Here is an 18910-nt window from a genome sequence, read left to right as displayed (position 1 = left end):
TCTGATTTATTATAGAATCACGGTGTACGGTGTTAGCTAAGTATCAAAAGCTTTAAATTTTGCAGCAGAATTAGGAGGCTGAGATTGTCTACTTGGTGGACTACGATTATTCTGTTTCACAAAGTCAACGCTAATTTACCGTCTCTCACCCCAGATTTCGGTTTTTACTTCTACGTGGCAAAGATGTTGGTCCTGGGGAACACATCCTCCTCACACGTACATGATCGTACCCTCTCTCTCTCTCTCTGTGTTTGGGAAATACATAAACCCAAAAGCGGGTCCCACTTTCCGCACTTGGATGCTGGATCTGGGTCTCCCTGAATATCACCACAGTGAGTGAGGGAGTGAGATCGCTGGAGCTATTGATGTCATGTCCATATTTTACTGGCTAAGATCGTTTTGATTTTCAGAAATCTTCGACCAAAGTCTGACTTTTCCATCTGCTTTATCCAATAATATTTTGACACGGATAGGGTGCACGGAACTGAGAGGACTGCTGAACGTCAACTAACAAAAGGGGTAGAGTTCCGAAACGCCTATGGGGATGCAAAAGATGGGAAAAATTCAAAATGAGGGGCAATTTCGTAACTTGAGATGACACAATGTTCAAAATACCAAATTGAGTCCCATCCACGTCATCGATCCGTGTGATGTTGAAATAGATAAAGGACAGCCATCCGATCGTCACGCCAATTCGCAATCCCCAACCGTTGGATTGTCCTGGCTACGGGGATTTCATCTTCTTCCTTCCTTTTTTTTTTTGTTTTTTTTTTTTTATTTTTTTTTTTATCCCTTCGATCCGATCCAGAAGAAAACCCACTTTTAAAAACCTCCTCACCCCTTTACCCTCTCTCTCTGTGCGTCCACTTCCCACCAAACCAAACAGTGCCCCCCCTCTCTCTCTCTCTCTCTCTCTAAAAAAAACACACACACTCTCACATACACACTCACTTTCTCTCTCTTAAAAAACAAACAAACTTCCATGGCTACCGAAAACTCAAATAACCCTCCTCCACCTCCTCCACCTGCTCCTTCTCTCCCTCAGTACCCAGAGGTACCCACTAAAGTTTTCGTCCATTTTCCTGCACTTTCCACTTTGAGTTTTGCATATGAGAATTTGCTTAATTTTCAGCTGGGTTTTTTGTTGATTTTTTTTTTTTTGTTTTTTTGTTTTTTTCTTTTGCAGATGATTATGACGGCCATAGAGTCCCTGAACGACAAGAACGGCTCTAACAAGTCGGCCATTTCGAAGCACATAGAGTCCACCTACGGAGATCTACCGGCAGCTCACACGACTCTGCTCACTCACCACCTCAACAGGATGAAGCAGAACGGAGAGCTGGTTCTGGTCAAGAACAACTACATGAAACCCGACCCAAATGCCCCACCCAAGAGAGGTCGCGGCCGTCCACCAAAACCCAAGGTTCCACTTCCTCCGGGAACTGTACTGTCACCGCCGAGGCCACGTGGCCGTCCTCCAAAGCCCATAGATCCTTTCGCTCCTACATCGATTGCAAAGAAGAAGACCTCTTCCTCCTCAGGGTCCGGAAGGCCACGTGGACGCCCACCGAAGAAAGTCAAGACATCGAGTCCAGCTGCGGCTCCGGATGGCGTGCCGAGAGGTAGAGGAAGGCCGCCGAAGGTTAAGCCGGCGGTGGCTCCGGTGGGATGTTGATTCTTAGGCTTTCAGAGAAACTACGACCGAGAGAGAGAGAGAGAGAGAAAGAGAGCGTTAGGCTTGTTTTTTAGGTGTATTAGTTTTCTACTAATTTAATGTTTTAGCTTTATCTTTATCCTTATCCTTTTTATTTTTTTTTTCTTTCTTTTTATTTTTCTTTTTATTTTTCTTTTTATTTTTTTTTTAATTGGGGTTTTAAAAATTTAGTTTGTCTATTATGTGGTTGGGTGTTGTAACTTGTAATGTGGGTGGTGGGTTGGAGGTTCTCCATTTATGTTGACTGTAATTGCAATGTAAATTGTTCAGCGGCTGTTTAGGCTTTTTTCTTATTTTTGCCTTTTTTCTCTCTCTAATAACCCAGAAAAAAAAGTTAAAACGAGACTGATTCTGATTACTTTATCCCACTTTGCTTTATTTTGTTTTTTGCTTTTTTAAAATTTACTTCAATTTGACACTTTTTAAGTCAGTTGGGTTTTGAGGAATTAGAATTTTTTTTAGTATTATTATTTTTTTCACTTTGTTTGGGTTGGTCTTTTTAGGAACAGCTTGCTTGGTGGATTTGAGTTAAAATTAAACGGTAAAAAGTAGATGAAAGTGCTTTAAGCGCCTTTTTTTTTTTTTTTTTGTTTAAATGTTTTAGATAAGCTTTTTGTTTCCTGAATTTATCATGTGGAAAGCTTTACAGGTACTAATAATGTGCAAATTTTATAACCATGCTTTTTGGTATGGATGGCATGCTTGTAATTTTAGCTTAACTCATATTTGAATAGACCAATAGTAGCGGCTTTACAGGTTCTGTATGACAGCTTTTAATTAAAGAAGTAAAGTAAAACAAAATTAAAATTAGAGATCTCAGCAATGAGCAATCTTCTCTAATTTTTCTTTTGTTTTTGTTTAAATCAGTTTTAGCAATTTTACAAGGACAATGTTATAGAAGCTCTTCCCATAGCAAAAACTTATATATAATCATTGTTACGTGTAATAGATATATGGTGGACTACTCATAAAAGGCCTTCAATACATATTTTACAGGGTTTGTATTTTATTTTATCATTATATGACACTGTTCATGATTCTAAATTATTGAATTTGTATGGTACATAATTAATAAAATTAATTAGAAATGACATGGTACTCATTGTTGCACACAAGTTTTTCTCCCTCCATGGAAGGTCTTGCGTTATATTATTAATTAAACTCTCATGAGTAACTTTTCTTGTCTGTGTGCACAGGCATGTGGCTTTTTTTATTATTATTATTTATTAATGCGGTATATGAGGATTTCAACTTTAATATTATTGTTTACATATAGACACTGCATCGTTCAGAATGATTAACTGCATTTTAAGGTCTTCTATCAATTTTTTTCCCCTTAAGTTATATAATAGACCATAGATTTCCAATTACAAATTCAATTTGTTGTGAATAATAGAAGATGTATGTAACCCCAAAAAAAAAAAAAAAAAATTGTACAAGTCATATGAAGGATCTGTTATGAAAAACTAAGCAAAATATGGGTTCAGAATTGCAATTTAATAAGAAATAGTTTCTAGCTATATTCCACTAGCTGATTGATAACTACTAGTCCTTTAGATTTATTATTTTATAGATATATAACCTTAGTTGAAAATGATAAACCTGTCTTAAATCACGAAAATTCATGAATATATGTATAAATATATATATATATATATATATATAGTGATGCTCATAAACAACTTCAACTGCAAGCAATAATAATGATAATAATAACAACTACAAGCAATTAAAACCCTCCAAAAAAAAGCAATTAAACTGTATTATGATTTTTCATATATACACAAAGAAGTTAAAAACACGTGAAAGCAAATGTTCAGACTATGTAAAAAAAATAAAATGAAGAAGGGTAAATGTACACAATTTATTTTATCAAAACATGTTAATTTTCTTAATGAGTTATCATATAAATTAATTTAAATGCAGAGTATAGATTGGCAATAAAATGCATAGTATATGTAATTCAAATTCAATACTCATGTGGAGTATTTGAAAGCTTGGCCAATGTTTAGCCATTGAAATCATTTGACCAAGATTGGGTGAAATCCTCTCCTGTATTTGTTTTTTGTTTTTTTAAGTTTTTCTCCTTTAGATTAGAATACATAATACTATCTTACAAAATATATATATATATATATATACACACACACACACACACATAATACACAGGTGGAGCTTATTATCTGCTACGACCGACCTAGAAATAACATCTATATATATGGCCATGTGGTGGGTATAAAGTAAACATAGTTTTATCTACCCAAAAAAAAAAATGTAAACAATTTATTTTTTATTTTTTATGTTTTTATATATATATGGCTTCCATAAACCTTTATTATCTTGATCATAAAATTTAACAGAGTTTAAGACTTTGATTATTCTGCGCATGACTAAAAGGTTAAAGATTTAAAGGTTCTCCCTCTACTTTTTTCTTTTTCCTTTTCTGTTTTGACGAGTTAAATTCTATTTTCACCGTATAAGCTAGAAGTATAGTATATTGGGATAAGTTTTTCCGAGTGAAAGTGTAAAAGCTACCCAAAGTAGTATATACCACGTGCACTGTCGCTCTATGATTGGCCGCTCAAGCAGTGTAACGCTTCTTGATGATGAGGTGGTTGCAGAACAGGAACATTTTCGGTGCATAAAAATCACAATTCCTTTCCATGGCCTGTCTTCGTGTCACTTCCATTGCCTCACCACGTGATTGGTATCCCAATTTTGATTTGTTTGTGTTTTTAACCCTTTAATCCCAAGTCCAAGTTGAGGGAATTTTCATTTTAATTTTTGTGTTAAACAGCTTTGTTCATGTATTAAAATAATTTATTTCATTTTTTGAAAACATCAAATTGCTTTTCCAATAATTAATTCTTTTTTTATTTTCGAAACTATATTAGGTAAAGAAAAAAGTTAAATATTTGTTGTAACATGATTAAAGACTGCTCTTTTATTTTTAAAATTATACATTCAATTGTTTAATTTTTCATTTTATTTCAATAGACCCCAAGAGTCCATCCACAACTGACTTTTTTTTAATATTATTTTTATTAGAAGTATGACAATTGACAAAGAAAAGGAAAATTGTACTTTCTTCTTCCTTTTTTATTTTTATTTTTAGTTTTAAAAATATTGTTACATTTGGTGACAAAGCTCCTCAATAATTTGGTGTATTGAGTAAAAGTTTTCTGCCCTGGAGATGAGGATTGTGGCAGATTCGCAATTGCATATTTAGAATCCATAACTTTATAATAGATTCGTGCTTTCTTAGACATATGTAAGATTCTTTGAATTTTTTTTCTTTCATTGTCATCATATTAGGTATAAGTAAGAATAAAGCATTTGAAATTAACTACCAAATATTATTGGTAGTAACACAATTATCCAACAAAAACAACTTAATGAAATTGTTTTATTGTCAATCATAAGTTTTTAAATGAAATTCATACAAATAAGATTCATCTTAGTTAATATATTATTTATATCTATATATAAGAACTTGTAAATTCAAAAATACAAATGAAAAAAATTATTTAAGTATATATAAATAATAGCACTTTTTAAAAACAAAAATTACTTGTATATTAGAACAATAATTGTCATTGCCAAACACACAAAAATACTAAAATATAATAAAATTTGACTTTCAATTTTAGAGCACTGTAAATTTTAAACTTACGATTGTCACTATCATGTTTTTATGTTATTGGCATTTAATTTCCTTTTTATAAATGTGTGTGTTTTTTTAATTTTTTATGAGTTTTACTATTTATCAAATGATGATCACTATTGAACTATTACTGATATAACTGATTGAATTTAATTATATATTAATTTTTATTTTAAAAATATAATTTAAGAACATAAATTGTTTTAAGACAACCATTTATATATTAAATGGTATATGGATCCGACAGTTAATGATCATATTTAAGAACAAATAATTATATATATATATATATATATATATATATATATTTAAAAGTTTCCATAAAAAATAAGAAAGAAGAAGTGATATTACTGACAATATTTTGTATTTTATTAAAGAATATGCTTGATATATATTGTTTGATTTGTTTTAATATTAGTGGTGATTCAAAATGGTCTCCCAATCACAGTAACAATTTTGAACTTTTTTTGTTTTTAAGAAAACAATATCAAACTTAGAAAGACAAAACCATGGTTCTTAAAATATTTCCTCATAATCGACGTCATTTTCTAGAGCGGATTCAAACAATCCAATGAAATAAAAAATTTGATTTTATTTTATTTCATAAAAATAAATATTCTTTGACGTTAATAAGAATAAAAAAATACTATCTAAACTTTTCATAGAAATGAAAAGAAATCCGATACATTAATCATTCTATTGAACATTCATGATTTTTTTTAGCTAACGAATTAAATTTATTTATTCGTTTGGATGCAAAGAATTTCAGGTAGGATTCTGAGTAAAGTAATTTCATTTTATTTTATTTTATTTCAAAAAAGAAGATCCGAGAAGAAACAAAGGCAAAGCAGAAGAGAAGCGTGGGAATCGCTCTCAAGTGTTCGTTGGGTGTCAGTTTCGCTCAAAAACTGCCGTTAAAAAATCATCGGAAGGACAAAATGTCAAAAGCCCAAAAAACCAAAAAAAAAAAAAAAAAAAAAAAAAAAAACCAATACGTGGAGAGAAGGCGTTTAAAAATGCTTATCGCATAAACTCAATCTCATTCTTTGTAATATTCTCCCACCTCATTTTCTTTTCCTTTCTTTCCTTTAAAAGTCCTTCAATACTCTCAATTCCTTCCTCGCTCTCTTTTGAAAAAAAACAAGGACACTCGTCTTCTTCAAGGTTGGCCACCTTTTCCTCGACCTCCAATAATCCACTCGTCATTTGGCTCTCTCTTTTTATTTATTTAATTTGTTGGCTCTCATTTCTCAGTTTAGGTACTGTAGGAGTGAAGAAAAAGAAAAAGAAAAAAAAGAAAAAAATGGTGGTTTTCAAGGTTTCCAAGGTTGATACCAAGCCTTTCGATGGCCAAAAGCCTGGCACTTCTGGTCTTCGCAAGAAGGTTTCTATTCCTCTTCTCTCTTTCAATTTATTGTTCAATCTGTCCAGCTTCTTCTGTTAATTTATCGAATTTCGTAGCTGGATCTATTGCGTTTGTTCATTTTCGCAATTATTTTTTTGGATTGAATTTTGTCGAAATTGGATTATTGATGTTTGTGCTGTTAGTGGATCGCTGTATCGTAATCAAATTGTTTCTTTCTGATCTATACTGGATCTGATCGTTTCGTTTCGCGGCGACTTCTGATCTCGGATTTAGTGTAATTAGTTGCTCGATGAATTGTTTCTTACTTATTAGCACTGGGAACAGTTACTCTTAAGTGGTTTGTGATCAGCGAGGTTTAATTAGTTTTTAGTTGGAAATTGATTTTGGTTTTACCTCGATTAGATAGCATTCAATCCTCAAGGTGAAATAAAAATAAAAATAAAATAAAGATATCGTATTTTTGTTCATTTTGTATGATACGAATACTCTGAGTCATTATAGCAATGCATTATATATTTAAAAAAAGAATTCATATTATATTTTCGGACGGTAAATAATGATTGATTGATCATCTTAAAATCAAATTGCACGGTCTGGTTCTGCAGTAGATGGGATTTTTGTGTAGTAGTGTAGTTTTTATTTCTTATCAGATCTAGGTGTTATTTCTGTCATATATAAACAGCTTAATCAATGTTAGTTCTATATATTTTAGTTAAATGACTTTGGTTGCTTATTAACCTATGCTTGTATACCTAAATAGTCTAATTGTGTACTATAATTTTGAATTGTCAATCTCACAACTCAAAAAACAGCACAGATGTTCTGTTTGGCAAGATGGTTTGATCAACATGGTATTGGTTCATTTTCTTAATACTAAGGCAATAGGACTTATTGCTTCCTTACTTTGAGCACATTTAATGAAATTGGTATTCTTGATTCTAAGTTTTCATTATGTCATCAAACACTATGAATGAAGAGTTTTGATCATGGAAATCTATGCCTTTTTCTTGCTTGGTAATTCACCTGAGATTGCTATTGTTTCTGTTTCATTTTATATAATAATTATGTGGTGACGGGTCTTTTTCAGGTTAAAGTTTTCACTCAACCAAATTACTTGCACAATTTTGTTCAATCAACATTCAATGCCCTTTCAGCAGATAAAGTTAGAGGTGGGATGCTATCCATGTTCTTTCTAGTATTTATTTATTTATTTATTTTTAGTAGTGATTTTCATTTCTATTATTTCAGAATATAGTTAGGTTTGGTAAGGTGTGTTGGGGCTAAGTTGCTAACCTTGGGTGACTTGAGGTTGGTAGTGCCTTACTTCTTGACTAGCCTTATTTTACAAATTCAGATGCACCTCAAACACTCAAGAAATGGAAACCTTATTATTATTGTTTTTTTTGGGGAAAACATATTATGCTGGTTCAGCTTTCAAAAAACTCATTCAAACTATTTTTTTTGGGTTGTCTTCGTCTGCCTGATATGGAGTAATCTAACAATTTAGGTAATAACACAATTTTTATGAGAATACATTTACAAAGTTTTAAAGTCTTAAAAAATCATACTGGATATGTAGTTGACTTCTCTATTTTATTATTGATGCTTTCATTAAAAAAAATAAAAATAAAATTCTTGGTTTAGTTTATGGATCTGTTTAATTTATATCTCTTTCTACTTATCAACTGGATTTGTGTTCCTTTAGTGTCTTCTTCTAATTTTTGTTATACATTTGTGTAGGAGCCACACTTGTTGTATCTGGTGATGGCCGTTACTATTCAAAGGATGCTATTCAGGTAATTCATGTTCTACATTGTTTCTAATAGACACAAATCATAAACAACTCCTTCAACTTTTGCTTTTACTGGCAATTCTGCTTAACCAAGTTGTAATCTACGGTGGCTTAGAATTACTGGAGTACTTGTTTCTTTCTAAAATCCTAATTTAATCATTAAAGAGAGTGGTGGAGGAAACAGGGTTACCGCTTATAATTCATATCATTTGCAGAGTATGGTTTGTGATAAAAATGAAATATATTAACTTTGTATAAGTTTTGAATTGCAGATCATAACTAAGATGTCTGCAGCCAATGGAGTAAGACGTATTTGGGTTGGTCAAAATGGTTTGCTGTCAACACCTGCTGTGTCAGCTGTTATACGTGAAAGAGTTGGAGCTGATGTAAGTTGTATTATCTCAACGATCAAGTCCTTTCACTGCCTCTCCCTTTTCATATTATGAAACTGGTTTATAAATTCATATTTTTGAACTTCATATCAGGGATCCAAGGCGACAGGCGCTTTTATATTGACAGCAAGTCACAATCCAGGCGGTCCTCATGAGGTACAAGATATTTGTTAGTTCTTCTTCTGTTTCTTTTTCCTCTTAATATGTTATAGATTGATATCCATTTCAATGTTTGGAATCACAGAACTGACAATGGAAAGCCACTTCACTAATAGGTTTTGTGGCTGCATGTATATAAACACAGTTATTGCTTCCTTGGTATTCTTCTTTACAGTTAGTGATAATGAATTTTTAAGATATGCAGTTCTCTCTGTCTAAGGGAATTCCTTTTAACATTTTTCTAGTTGAATAATTATAAAATAATCTATATGCAATATAAGATTTGCTGGATAGTTATAAAATACGCTTAACTATGATTTGATCAAATTGAATTAACTGCATGATTGGCAATCAAAAGATCTATTTTCAAATATATGTCAACTGTGGCAGTGTTTCCATGGGTTAGCTAGTACAAGTTGTTCCCATGAATCAGAATATACTTATGGGAAAGGAAAGATATGAAAAATATCAGTTTATGTTGAACAAGGAGAAACACATGTTAAATATGCTGTCTGAACAAGGAAATAGCGCACAGATATTGATTTGTTAATGGTTAGCTTTTGTTGTCTTTATCTATTGTAGGATTTTGGGATTAAATACAACATGGAAAATGGTGGACCTGCTCCAGAGGCCATCACAGACAAGATCTATGAGAACACAAAAACAATAAAGGAGTACTTAATTGCAGATCTACCTGATGTATTGCTTCCATCCTAACAACCATCGTCTGTTGTTTATTCTGTTTTTTAAATGGCTTCAAGAGTGCTGTGTTTCTAGTTTCATGAAATCTATTCTTTCGTTGCAATTTTCAATTTATATGCCAGGTAGATATCACCACACCAGGTGTAACAAACTTTACGGGCCCTGAAGGACAATTTGATGTTGAGGTTTTTGATTCAGCAAGTGATTATCTGAAACTGATGAAGTAAGCTTTCCCTACAGGATCGTTTTTACATACTTTGACTCTTATAGAGTGAAGTTATTCTGCTGCAACAACTCTAAGGGCTGCTATATAGTGCTTTTTGGGGGCGTTGTATACTTGCACTTGTTGATTGTATGCTGCAAAGTTTATTAGATGATGTTTCTTTCCTTTGCTATTGGATTTATGTACTCTTACGTCAAAGTTAATTATTATCTATCTCATTAACATGGTATTCATGATGTTTTCAAGGAGTTCAATTTTCTTTCTTTTTGTTAACCAGTCTAATATTTGCAGGTCAATTTTCGATTTTGAATCTATCCGGAAGCTGCTGTCATCTCCTAAATTCTCATTCTGGTATTGAGATAGCTTCCTTTTGCATTTTACTGGAAAATTCACTCAGGCACATACAGAATTCATTACATGCTGTGACCTATCTGTGTTGTGATGTTAAAGCTATGATGCACTGCATGGAGTTGGTGGGGCTTATGCAAAATGCATTTTTGTAGAAGAGCTTGGTGCACAAGAAAGCTCTTTACTGAACTGCACACCCAAGGTTTTGTGAAGTTTTATACTTTCATTTTTTTTGTGTTTTTTTGGGTTTGATATCAACATTTAGCCTGCAGTCTCTTGTTCCCTAATGATTCACACATGGTATGCATTTATTTATGATGACCTCATCCAAACAGGAGGATTTCGGAGGAGGACACCCAGATCCCAATCTGACTTATGCCAAAGAGTTGGTTGCTCGAATGGGATTGGGAAAATCAGGCACTCAAGATGAGCCCCCAGAATTTGGTGCTGCTTCTGATGGTGATGCAGATCGTAACATGATCCTTGGGAAAAGGTATTATTCGTGTAAGTGGAATAATTCTTGTCTATGAGGCTATGGCTTCAATTTTTAACTTCTCATGCATAATCAGGTTTTTTGTTACTCCATCGGATTCTGTTGCCATAATTGCTGCAAATGCAGTTGATGCCATCCCATACTTCTCTGCCGGTTTGAAGGGAGTTGCCAGGTTCTCCTCTCCTCTCCTCTCCTCTCTCTGTGCGGATGAAGCCAAGTGTATAAAAGCTTGGTTTTTTAAGATTTGGAAAAATAAATTTTGATATGTGAAATTTATAATATGCCCTCTAACATGGGCTTGCATGTCTAAGGAGCATTTATTTTACTTAAATAAATAGGTATCCTCATTGCGTCACTCAGGACTTAAGGTATTATAATCTTTTTAGCATGTTCAAGATCCATCTTTTTGCTATATATGGTATTGTTGGTGATTAGCATATAACTACATCAACTTTCATTTTGTAGTCAGTTTGTACAAAAATTGTGAAACCTCAGTGACGTAGGACGGGTGGGAAGGGAAAGAAAACTGAGGACCGGGTGGGAAGGGAAAGAAAACTGAAAATTAAAAGATAGGTTCTAGCATCACACCAGAACAATTTTTAGGAATCACTCCTAAAACCCCTAAGCATCACAGTTTGGTTTGCCAGAGAAATAACTCTCATAAAAACATTTGTATTATTAATCAACTACTGAAAATAGTTACAAAAATCCCTATTTATAATAAAATCACCTAATAACATTTGGAAACTAAAATAATAAGAAACTAGTTAAATTAGGAAACCAAATAATAAACCTAAAGGAAACTAAATTAATAATAAACAAAAAACTAATAAACATAATAATATTAAAATCTTAAAAATCATAATAGTAATTATAATACTATGTGATCTGTGCTTCAATATTGCTAACCCGAGTTTCTATATTACTAACCTGAACAGTAAGAGATTCTACTTGTTCTACCATACGAATAAATAGTTCTTCAAATTGATTGTCAGCTATTTTGCCTCTAAAACTCTTTCCAGATCGCATGGTCATGATTCTTTAAGCCAAAGAAACAATCTGATCGCAGACACTGTTCACTGTTCACGTAGAGATACTGTTCACGCAAGGTTATTGTTTACGTGGGTACTGTTCATGCGCGAGGGTTGGAACCTGGTTTTGATACCAAACTGATGTAGGACGGGTGGGAAGGGAAAGGGAAAGAAAACTGGAATCACTCCTAAAATCCCTAGGCATCACACCTAAGTTTGGTTTGCATCATACAAAACCAGAGAGATAACTCTCATAAAAATATTTATATTATCAACTACTGAAAAGAGTTATAAAAATCCCTATTTATAATAAAATCACCTAATAACATTAGAAAACTAAAATAATAAGAAATCTAGATAAATTAGGAAACCAAATAATAAACCTAAAGGAAACTAAATTAATAATAATAAAAAAAACCTAATGAACATAATAATATTAAAATCTTAAAAATCATATTAGTAATTATAATCCTATGTGATTTCCATCGTTCTCCATCACTCAGGTTTCAAACTTCATGCTTAACTGGGTCTTGGCCCCTGCATTTTTAAACTGGAGTTGGAAAAAACCACTGGGAAAATGCATTAGTCCTTATCATAACATGTACTTTTCTAGGATGGTTTACAAGTAGCTACGATCACTAACCACTAGAGGTGAAGAAATTATACTGGTGGACAGTGTGAGAAATGGAGAAAAAGAGAGTTTGGTGATAGAAAAGTTATCATTATTGGGCTATTGATTGTTTGTGTTGATGTGAATTGATACAATATCCTAGCTTCTATTATTATCATTTTAAGGCCACACTCAAATTTCAAAGTCATATATACAGGTTTATCTCCTGTTTTGCTCGAGTATGCAATGTGTCCCATTCGAAGATATCTCATTCCTAACTGTATTTAATCTATTGTACTTTGACTTTGCCACTTGTAGGAGCATGCCTACATCTGCTGCCCTTGACGTCGTAGCTAAACATTTGAATTTGAAATTTTTTGAGGTAGTTTTTGGTTCAACTATTTTATTTCTATTCCAACTTAAAAATGGTATTAGTCCTTTGCTGCTGGGATTGAAAATTTATCTTTTTACTACTAATGCAAGGTACCCACTGGCTGGAAATATTTTGGTAATTTGATGGACGCTGGATTATGTTCTATTTGTGGTGAAGAAAGTTTTGGAACTGGTTAGTTTTTACATTTCTTTTTTTCAAGTAATTAAAATAAGTGCCTGGAATGAATGGAAGCTTATAAACTGTTCACATTCTGATTTTTTTGTCGCTGGACAGGCTCGGACCACATTCGAGAGAAAGATGGGATATGGGCTGTTTTGGCTTGGTTGTCTATTCTTGCTCACAAAAATAAGGAAAACCTTGGTGGGGGAAAGCTTGTGACTGTTGAAGACATAGTGCGCCAACATTGGGCTACCTATGGTCGTCATTATTATACTAGATATGACTATGAGGTGTGGTATTAAATTAGTGTTTTGATCTTCTGTTCAGTAACATGAACGTTGTATTATTGTTTATTTATTTATTTACTTTTTCAAATTGTTTCTTGTAGAATGTGGATGCGGAAGCAGCAAAGAAACTAATGGCATATTTGGTCCAACTGCAATCTTCCCTTGCTGATGTAAATGGGTATGTTTATTATGCCATTTTGTATCTTTCTTTTTTTTTTTTTTTTTTTTTTTTTTCTGGTAATTCCACTATAATATTTATGTCTCCCAATCAATCCTATTCTTAATATCAAATTTAGCCCTATCCTGTGTTCCATAGGAGGCATTAGGGTTCTTATGTTTTTGTCTTTCTATCAAGCGAACTTTTTGATAAACGTCCCCTTTTATTTTTTGGGAGGGATGTCATCATAATATGGGTGAGTTATGAAGCCTATTTTGTCTAATGAGAAGTTCAAACAGGTCTTTGTCTTTTGGCGGTCTGACCTTTTATGGGATGAGCTTTGATGAATGGCGAACTTAGTGACTTTGTATTGAGAAGGATTTGGAATTAGCAATCAGCTTTCATGTGTCTACATCTGTTTTCATTTTTGACATCATGATGCCTAGTTGTCAAATTGTTTTGATATTTTGTCTTGACGAACTTACTGCTATTGATACAGGATTGTGAGTGGCATCCGTAAAGATGTTTCTAAGGTTGTCCATGGTGATGAATTTGAATACAAAGATCCTGTTGATGGTTCCATCTCGAAGCACCAGGGTATTAGATACTTGTTTGAGGATGGATCTCGATTGGTGAGTTTCATTATGAAAGCACCGGGTGTTAGTAGTTTAGCGGCTTTCGCTAATGATTTTAATCTGGGAGAGTTTGCAGCTGTTATTTTTGTTAAGGAGCTGATGTTAATTCTCATGATTGGCTTGGTTGATTCTTTGTTTCTTTTAGACATCCTTCCCTTAGACTTGCTATGAAACTTTTGGTATAGACTATAGACCAATAGCATATGCAGAATTGTCCATCATAGTTACTCTTATTGGAACTCATTTAATCTAATTCATTTATTCTTTTTTATTCTTCCTTGAAATGCCATAAGGGTTCAGAATTCCTTAATAGGTTGACCTTGTTATATTGCTGAGTCTTTTGGTCTTTCACCATATGGTACTCCAGTACTACTCTTCATGTACGATTCTCTTTTTCACATTGTCGCTTTGATCAGCAATATATGATATATCATGCTTCCTTGACCATGCATGTTGATTTTTTCCTTTTAACACTTTATTTTCCTTTTTCATTTTAGAAATTCAATAAATACGGCCTATCATAGATTATTTTAGCTTATTCATAATTAAAATACTGTTAGATGAGAGAGACTATTTCGCAGGATGGATTTAATAATAACATATGTTATATAATTTGTTCATTTTTAAATTCAATATAATTAAAATCTAAATTAATGAATAGCTTTATGACAAACTAATCTCCTTTATACAAGCTTATTAATATATTTAATTTCCTTCTAAAAAATAATTATGTCATTTATAATTTCTTAAACAATTAAAAAAACAATTACCAATATTTTTTTATTAATTTATTTTAAAGTTAACATATAAAAACATATTATAAGTACAAAAAAATATATATACTTTAACTCTATCTTTTTAAAATTTTTTTAAGAATAAATCTACCTTTTTTTAAAGTTTATTTTGGGATATATAGGTATAGTCATGTTCAAATAATACTTTGAATATAAGAATTAACATGAAATATTCTTTTTTCAAGATTTAAATTGTATAAAGATTAAGTTTAAAATTATATATATTAATAAGTGGATCCTACAAATTTTATTTTTCTTAAATAGAATTTTAATATGATATTAAATTTTTAATAATTTTTAAAATTTTAAATATTAATTTTATTGTGATCTAGTAGTTTTAAAAGTATGAATATTAATCTAAGAGAGTAAGATGTGTATATATATATATATATATATATCGGAGTAGCACCACTAGTTAGATAAGTTTAGAAAGTAATATATGCCAGAAAGACATGTTATTATTGGATAGATCTATGATAAGCCTGTCCAACCTTCTTAAGATAATCTTAACACAAAATTTCCTTTATATCTTTGAATTTGGTAGAATTTCTTGCACGTAACGGATTATAACCTTAATCCATCTATTATTTTTACCGATTATATATAAATTGTATACTTTTAAAGGAATTAGTAGTACAGATAATCCTATCTTTTTCAATTAAAGTGCTTTGTCTAAATTATTTTGGTCATTTTCTATCTCTGCAAAGCAAGCTGTATAATTTCAACATTACGACTAATTTTTGTTCGTATGACGGCGACTAAACGTTATAGATCACGTCAGTTTGGACAGGAATCTCACAAAAGTTATATACTGGGAAATCAATTTTAGCAATTAATTATTTTCTTCTTCTGAGATTTAGTTAACACCATTCATTTATAGAATATTATTTAGGTCTGTTTCAACAATCCTCCATACATGGGTCACAACCACATAAATTTTTTTTTATATTTTTTTTGACTTTTTTTCGTCCAACCACGACCACATAATCAAACTAAAATGACGTGGTATCAAAAAAAAAAAAAAAAAAACGATGACTACATTATGTTCAAGATTAATTAAACCATATTGCATAATATAATTTTTTCCAAAAGAAAAAAAAATCATATATTAATTATTACATAAACTTTGAAGATTGATCTCATATAAAATTAGTTGTACAAAAACTAATAACATTTCGTACGGTAAAAAATACATTTAATTATTTATAACCAAAACTTTTAATCATATATATAAGGATGGTTGGCCAGGGATGAACTTAATTTGATCACAAAATTTTGTGATTTACACTCATTTCAAGTTGCATCTCTAAAGTATAAAGGTCTATTTGAGCGGTACTCTCAAAAATTATTTATATGTTTGAATTTTTACTTGTTAATTATGAATATATGGGAGTTTAATGGATATGGTAGGGGCTCTTGTAAAGTACTTGTATCACAAATTATTTTTTAATAAATTTTGAGCCCAAGAGTGGGTGTCATTCATCTTCGTTAGACAGCTTTCTATTGGACAAAGCCATCTTATGGCAGCTACAGGGAAAGCAACTCCTTTGCTTGGCCGACTTTTATTCTTATCAGGAAGGGATTATTAATATACATTTTTTTGCCCTTTAATTAGCAAAAATTAATTTTCAAGGACAGGGTTAATCGTGACAAATTTATATGGTATTTTGTTGAATATTAAGCATCTACTTTATGTATTTGCTGGGACATAAGCCCTCGTGCTCTGTGGGGACGACCATTAGAATTTAAAAGCATTAAAGATTTATGGATATGGTTCAGAATGTGTATATAGGGATATAAATAATAATAATACTAATAATAAAGAAAAAAAATGGTTATGTGCAATCAATCTCTACTGAGAAACCTCAATTAATTAGCTGGTTGTATATCAAATTCATGATCTTTCAATCACAAACATAAATGGTTTCTAATTGGAAAATCTCAATTAACAACCCACATATACTAGTACATTAAACTTTTATGTAAGTTGCTTTGTTACTAGAAGAAAAAAGAGTTGGGGTTCATTTATTTTTTCAGTCTTTCAATTAATTTAAAATCCTTCTTTAATAATTTCTTTCTGATCATTTACAATAAATTTTTCTTTTTATTCCAATAGTTAAATCATCGATCTTCCAATAATAAATATAAATGGTTTGAATTAATCTTATTTGATTCATTTTTAATAATTTCACTTCTTTTCTTAAACAGATTGATTAAATTTAGTTTTGATATGTCAAAAATTAGTATATATCTATGTCTAGAAAAAATGATAAAGAGGGGGCGAGTAAAAAAGCTAATAAAAGAGTGCACGTCAGTGTTAACAATGTTTTGGATTGGTTCAATAAACATTGTTTTGGCTGAAACATCCATAAATAATTTGATTTTATATTTGAAATAAGAAATAAATATTGTAACTCTCAACACCAATTGTTTTACCTAACGAAATGTGTTAGATATAATTGACTTTTAGTTTCAAAGAGATGGCATAGTGAGTAGTAATATATATTTCCGATCCCGGAAAAAAACATAGAGAAAGCTACGGGTTCCAATTACTAGGCAAATTTTTCTACTTTTCATCGCCTAATTAGTCAGCCAAACTCGAATATATGGGTTTAAATGTCTATATATATATGTAGCAGTTCTTCCACTGCATTGCCTTTGCCCCATTCTGCCATTTAATTAAGAACATCTTCTTTGAAATATTATATCTTATACGAAAATTAAACTAAACTTAGCAAATTAATTGAATGTAAGATTATATAAATTAATAACATGCACGTATAACATGTCGAGTCATTCTATATAAATATTATTTTGACCGGTGAACACATATGCCTTTAAGAATGGTGTATAAATTAGGACCTTAATTACTTATAACTTTTCTTACTTATAATAACGATGTATATGACTTTATTTATATAACTTTTTTCAATTTCTATTCAAGATTCAAGATAACGTGTCAGAAAATCTTTGTCAAATGTCAAAAGTACGCTCTTCTATTGTTTTCTCTAGCTAATTTCATGAGGGAGGCTACTTAGGAGAAACCCAAAAGTTTTGAAAATTTTACAAGATGGGTTTGGTTTAATTCTGAAATCAGCATAAAACAATAATCTGACGTAGGTTATCCAGCAGAAAAGCATTGTCAGAAATATATATACATATATGCATATCCTTGTTGATAATGTGAATAATTAGTCAGCATGACTGTGACATTGTCTAGTCACTTTCCGGATGATCTTTTTTATTCTTTTAATCTTATTTAATTAATTGCTTAATAATACATGACCATATATACATATATACATATATATAAATATATATCAATTCTCAGTAAACAAACGGAAAATTGAAAAAGCATATAAAAAAACTCCATTTATCTCATCCTCTTATCTAGTTTAGAGTTTTTTTTTATATTTTTTTAATTTTTTAAACACTCTCTATTTCAATATTCACAATTATAAATACATTTTTCATCTGGTATTACATAATTTTTAACTACTATTTTTCATTTATGTTTTACTTTAAAAGACTATTATAGGTTGCCTTCAATCAGCATCCTATTCTAATACCGATTGGGATTTATTTTCAATTACTAAGAACTTTACATATTCCTTTTCTAACAATTATTGGAATTTGTAATAGACTTTTCGAGAACTTTTTAATGAACTTTTTAATTGCTTTCAATGGCAGAGGAAAAAATTAAGATGAATTTTTTCGCTGATTATGATATACTGATATGAACTAACTGAAAGCTACTGATTATATACATATTCCCTTGCAATCGCCTCCAGCCAAACCTCAACAATTTTTTTCTATCTCCCATTGGCCTAAATAATTCCTTTTCCACTAACATGTATACATGGTTGCGCACTCGCTTTGCTTTCATTTTCTTTCATTTTCTTTCTTTTTTTGTTTTTTGGCCCAAAAGATGCTTAAATAATTAAGCTGTATCCACTAATTTTACAAAAATAACAGTCTTTTTTTTTTTTT

The 18910-nt window shown here is 31.3% G+C and overlaps 2 protein-coding genes across 3 annotated transcripts; both read left to right on the top strand.

The window, feature by feature from the left end:
• LOC107429283 (HMG-Y-related protein A) lies at window positions 1-2007 on the top strand. Its single transcript, XM_016039942.4, has 2 exons — window positions 1-1054; window positions 1187-2007. The coding sequence occupies exons 1-2, from the start codon at window positions 983-985 to the stop codon at window positions 1673-1675; spliced, it is 561 nt and encodes a 186-aa protein (XP_015895428.1). The 5' UTR covers window positions 1-982; the 3' UTR covers window positions 1676-2007.
• Window positions 2008-6382: 4375 nt separating this feature from the next.
• On the top strand, window positions 6383-14397 carry LOC107429289 (phosphoglucomutase, cytoplasmic). 2 transcript variants are annotated; one of them, XM_060813551.1, is made up of 17 exons: window positions 6383-6542; window positions 6633-6762; window positions 7832-7913; window positions 8485-8540; window positions 8809-8922; window positions 9022-9084; window positions 9670-9786; window positions 9912-10012; window positions 10304-10363; window positions 10463-10562; window positions 10696-10853; window positions 10930-11025; window positions 12813-12876; window positions 12978-13059; window positions 13162-13337; window positions 13436-13512; window positions 13991-14397. In XM_060813551.1, the coding sequence occupies exons 2-17, from the start codon at window positions 6682-6684 to the stop codon at window positions 14295-14297; spliced, it is 1734 nt and encodes a 577-aa protein (XP_060669534.1). In that variant the 5' UTR covers window positions 6383-6542; window positions 6633-6681; the 3' UTR covers window positions 14298-14397. The 2 variants fall into 2 exon arrangements, with proteins under 2 accessions (XP_060669534.1, XP_060669535.1); XM_060813552.1 differs by having other exon boundaries at window positions 6386-6542; window positions 6638-6762.
• The last annotated feature ends 4513 nt before the right edge of the window (window positions 14398-18910 follow it).

Source organism: Ziziphus jujuba, chromosome 12 (genome assembly GCF_031755915.1).
Source record: "Ziziphus jujuba cultivar Dongzao chromosome 12, ASM3175591v1".
Taxonomy (NCBI): domain Eukaryota; kingdom Viridiplantae; phylum Streptophyta; class Magnoliopsida; order Rosales; family Rhamnaceae; genus Ziziphus; species Ziziphus jujuba.
Note: the sequence above shows the minus strand (reverse complement) of the source record. Positions and strands in the feature narration are given on the sequence as shown.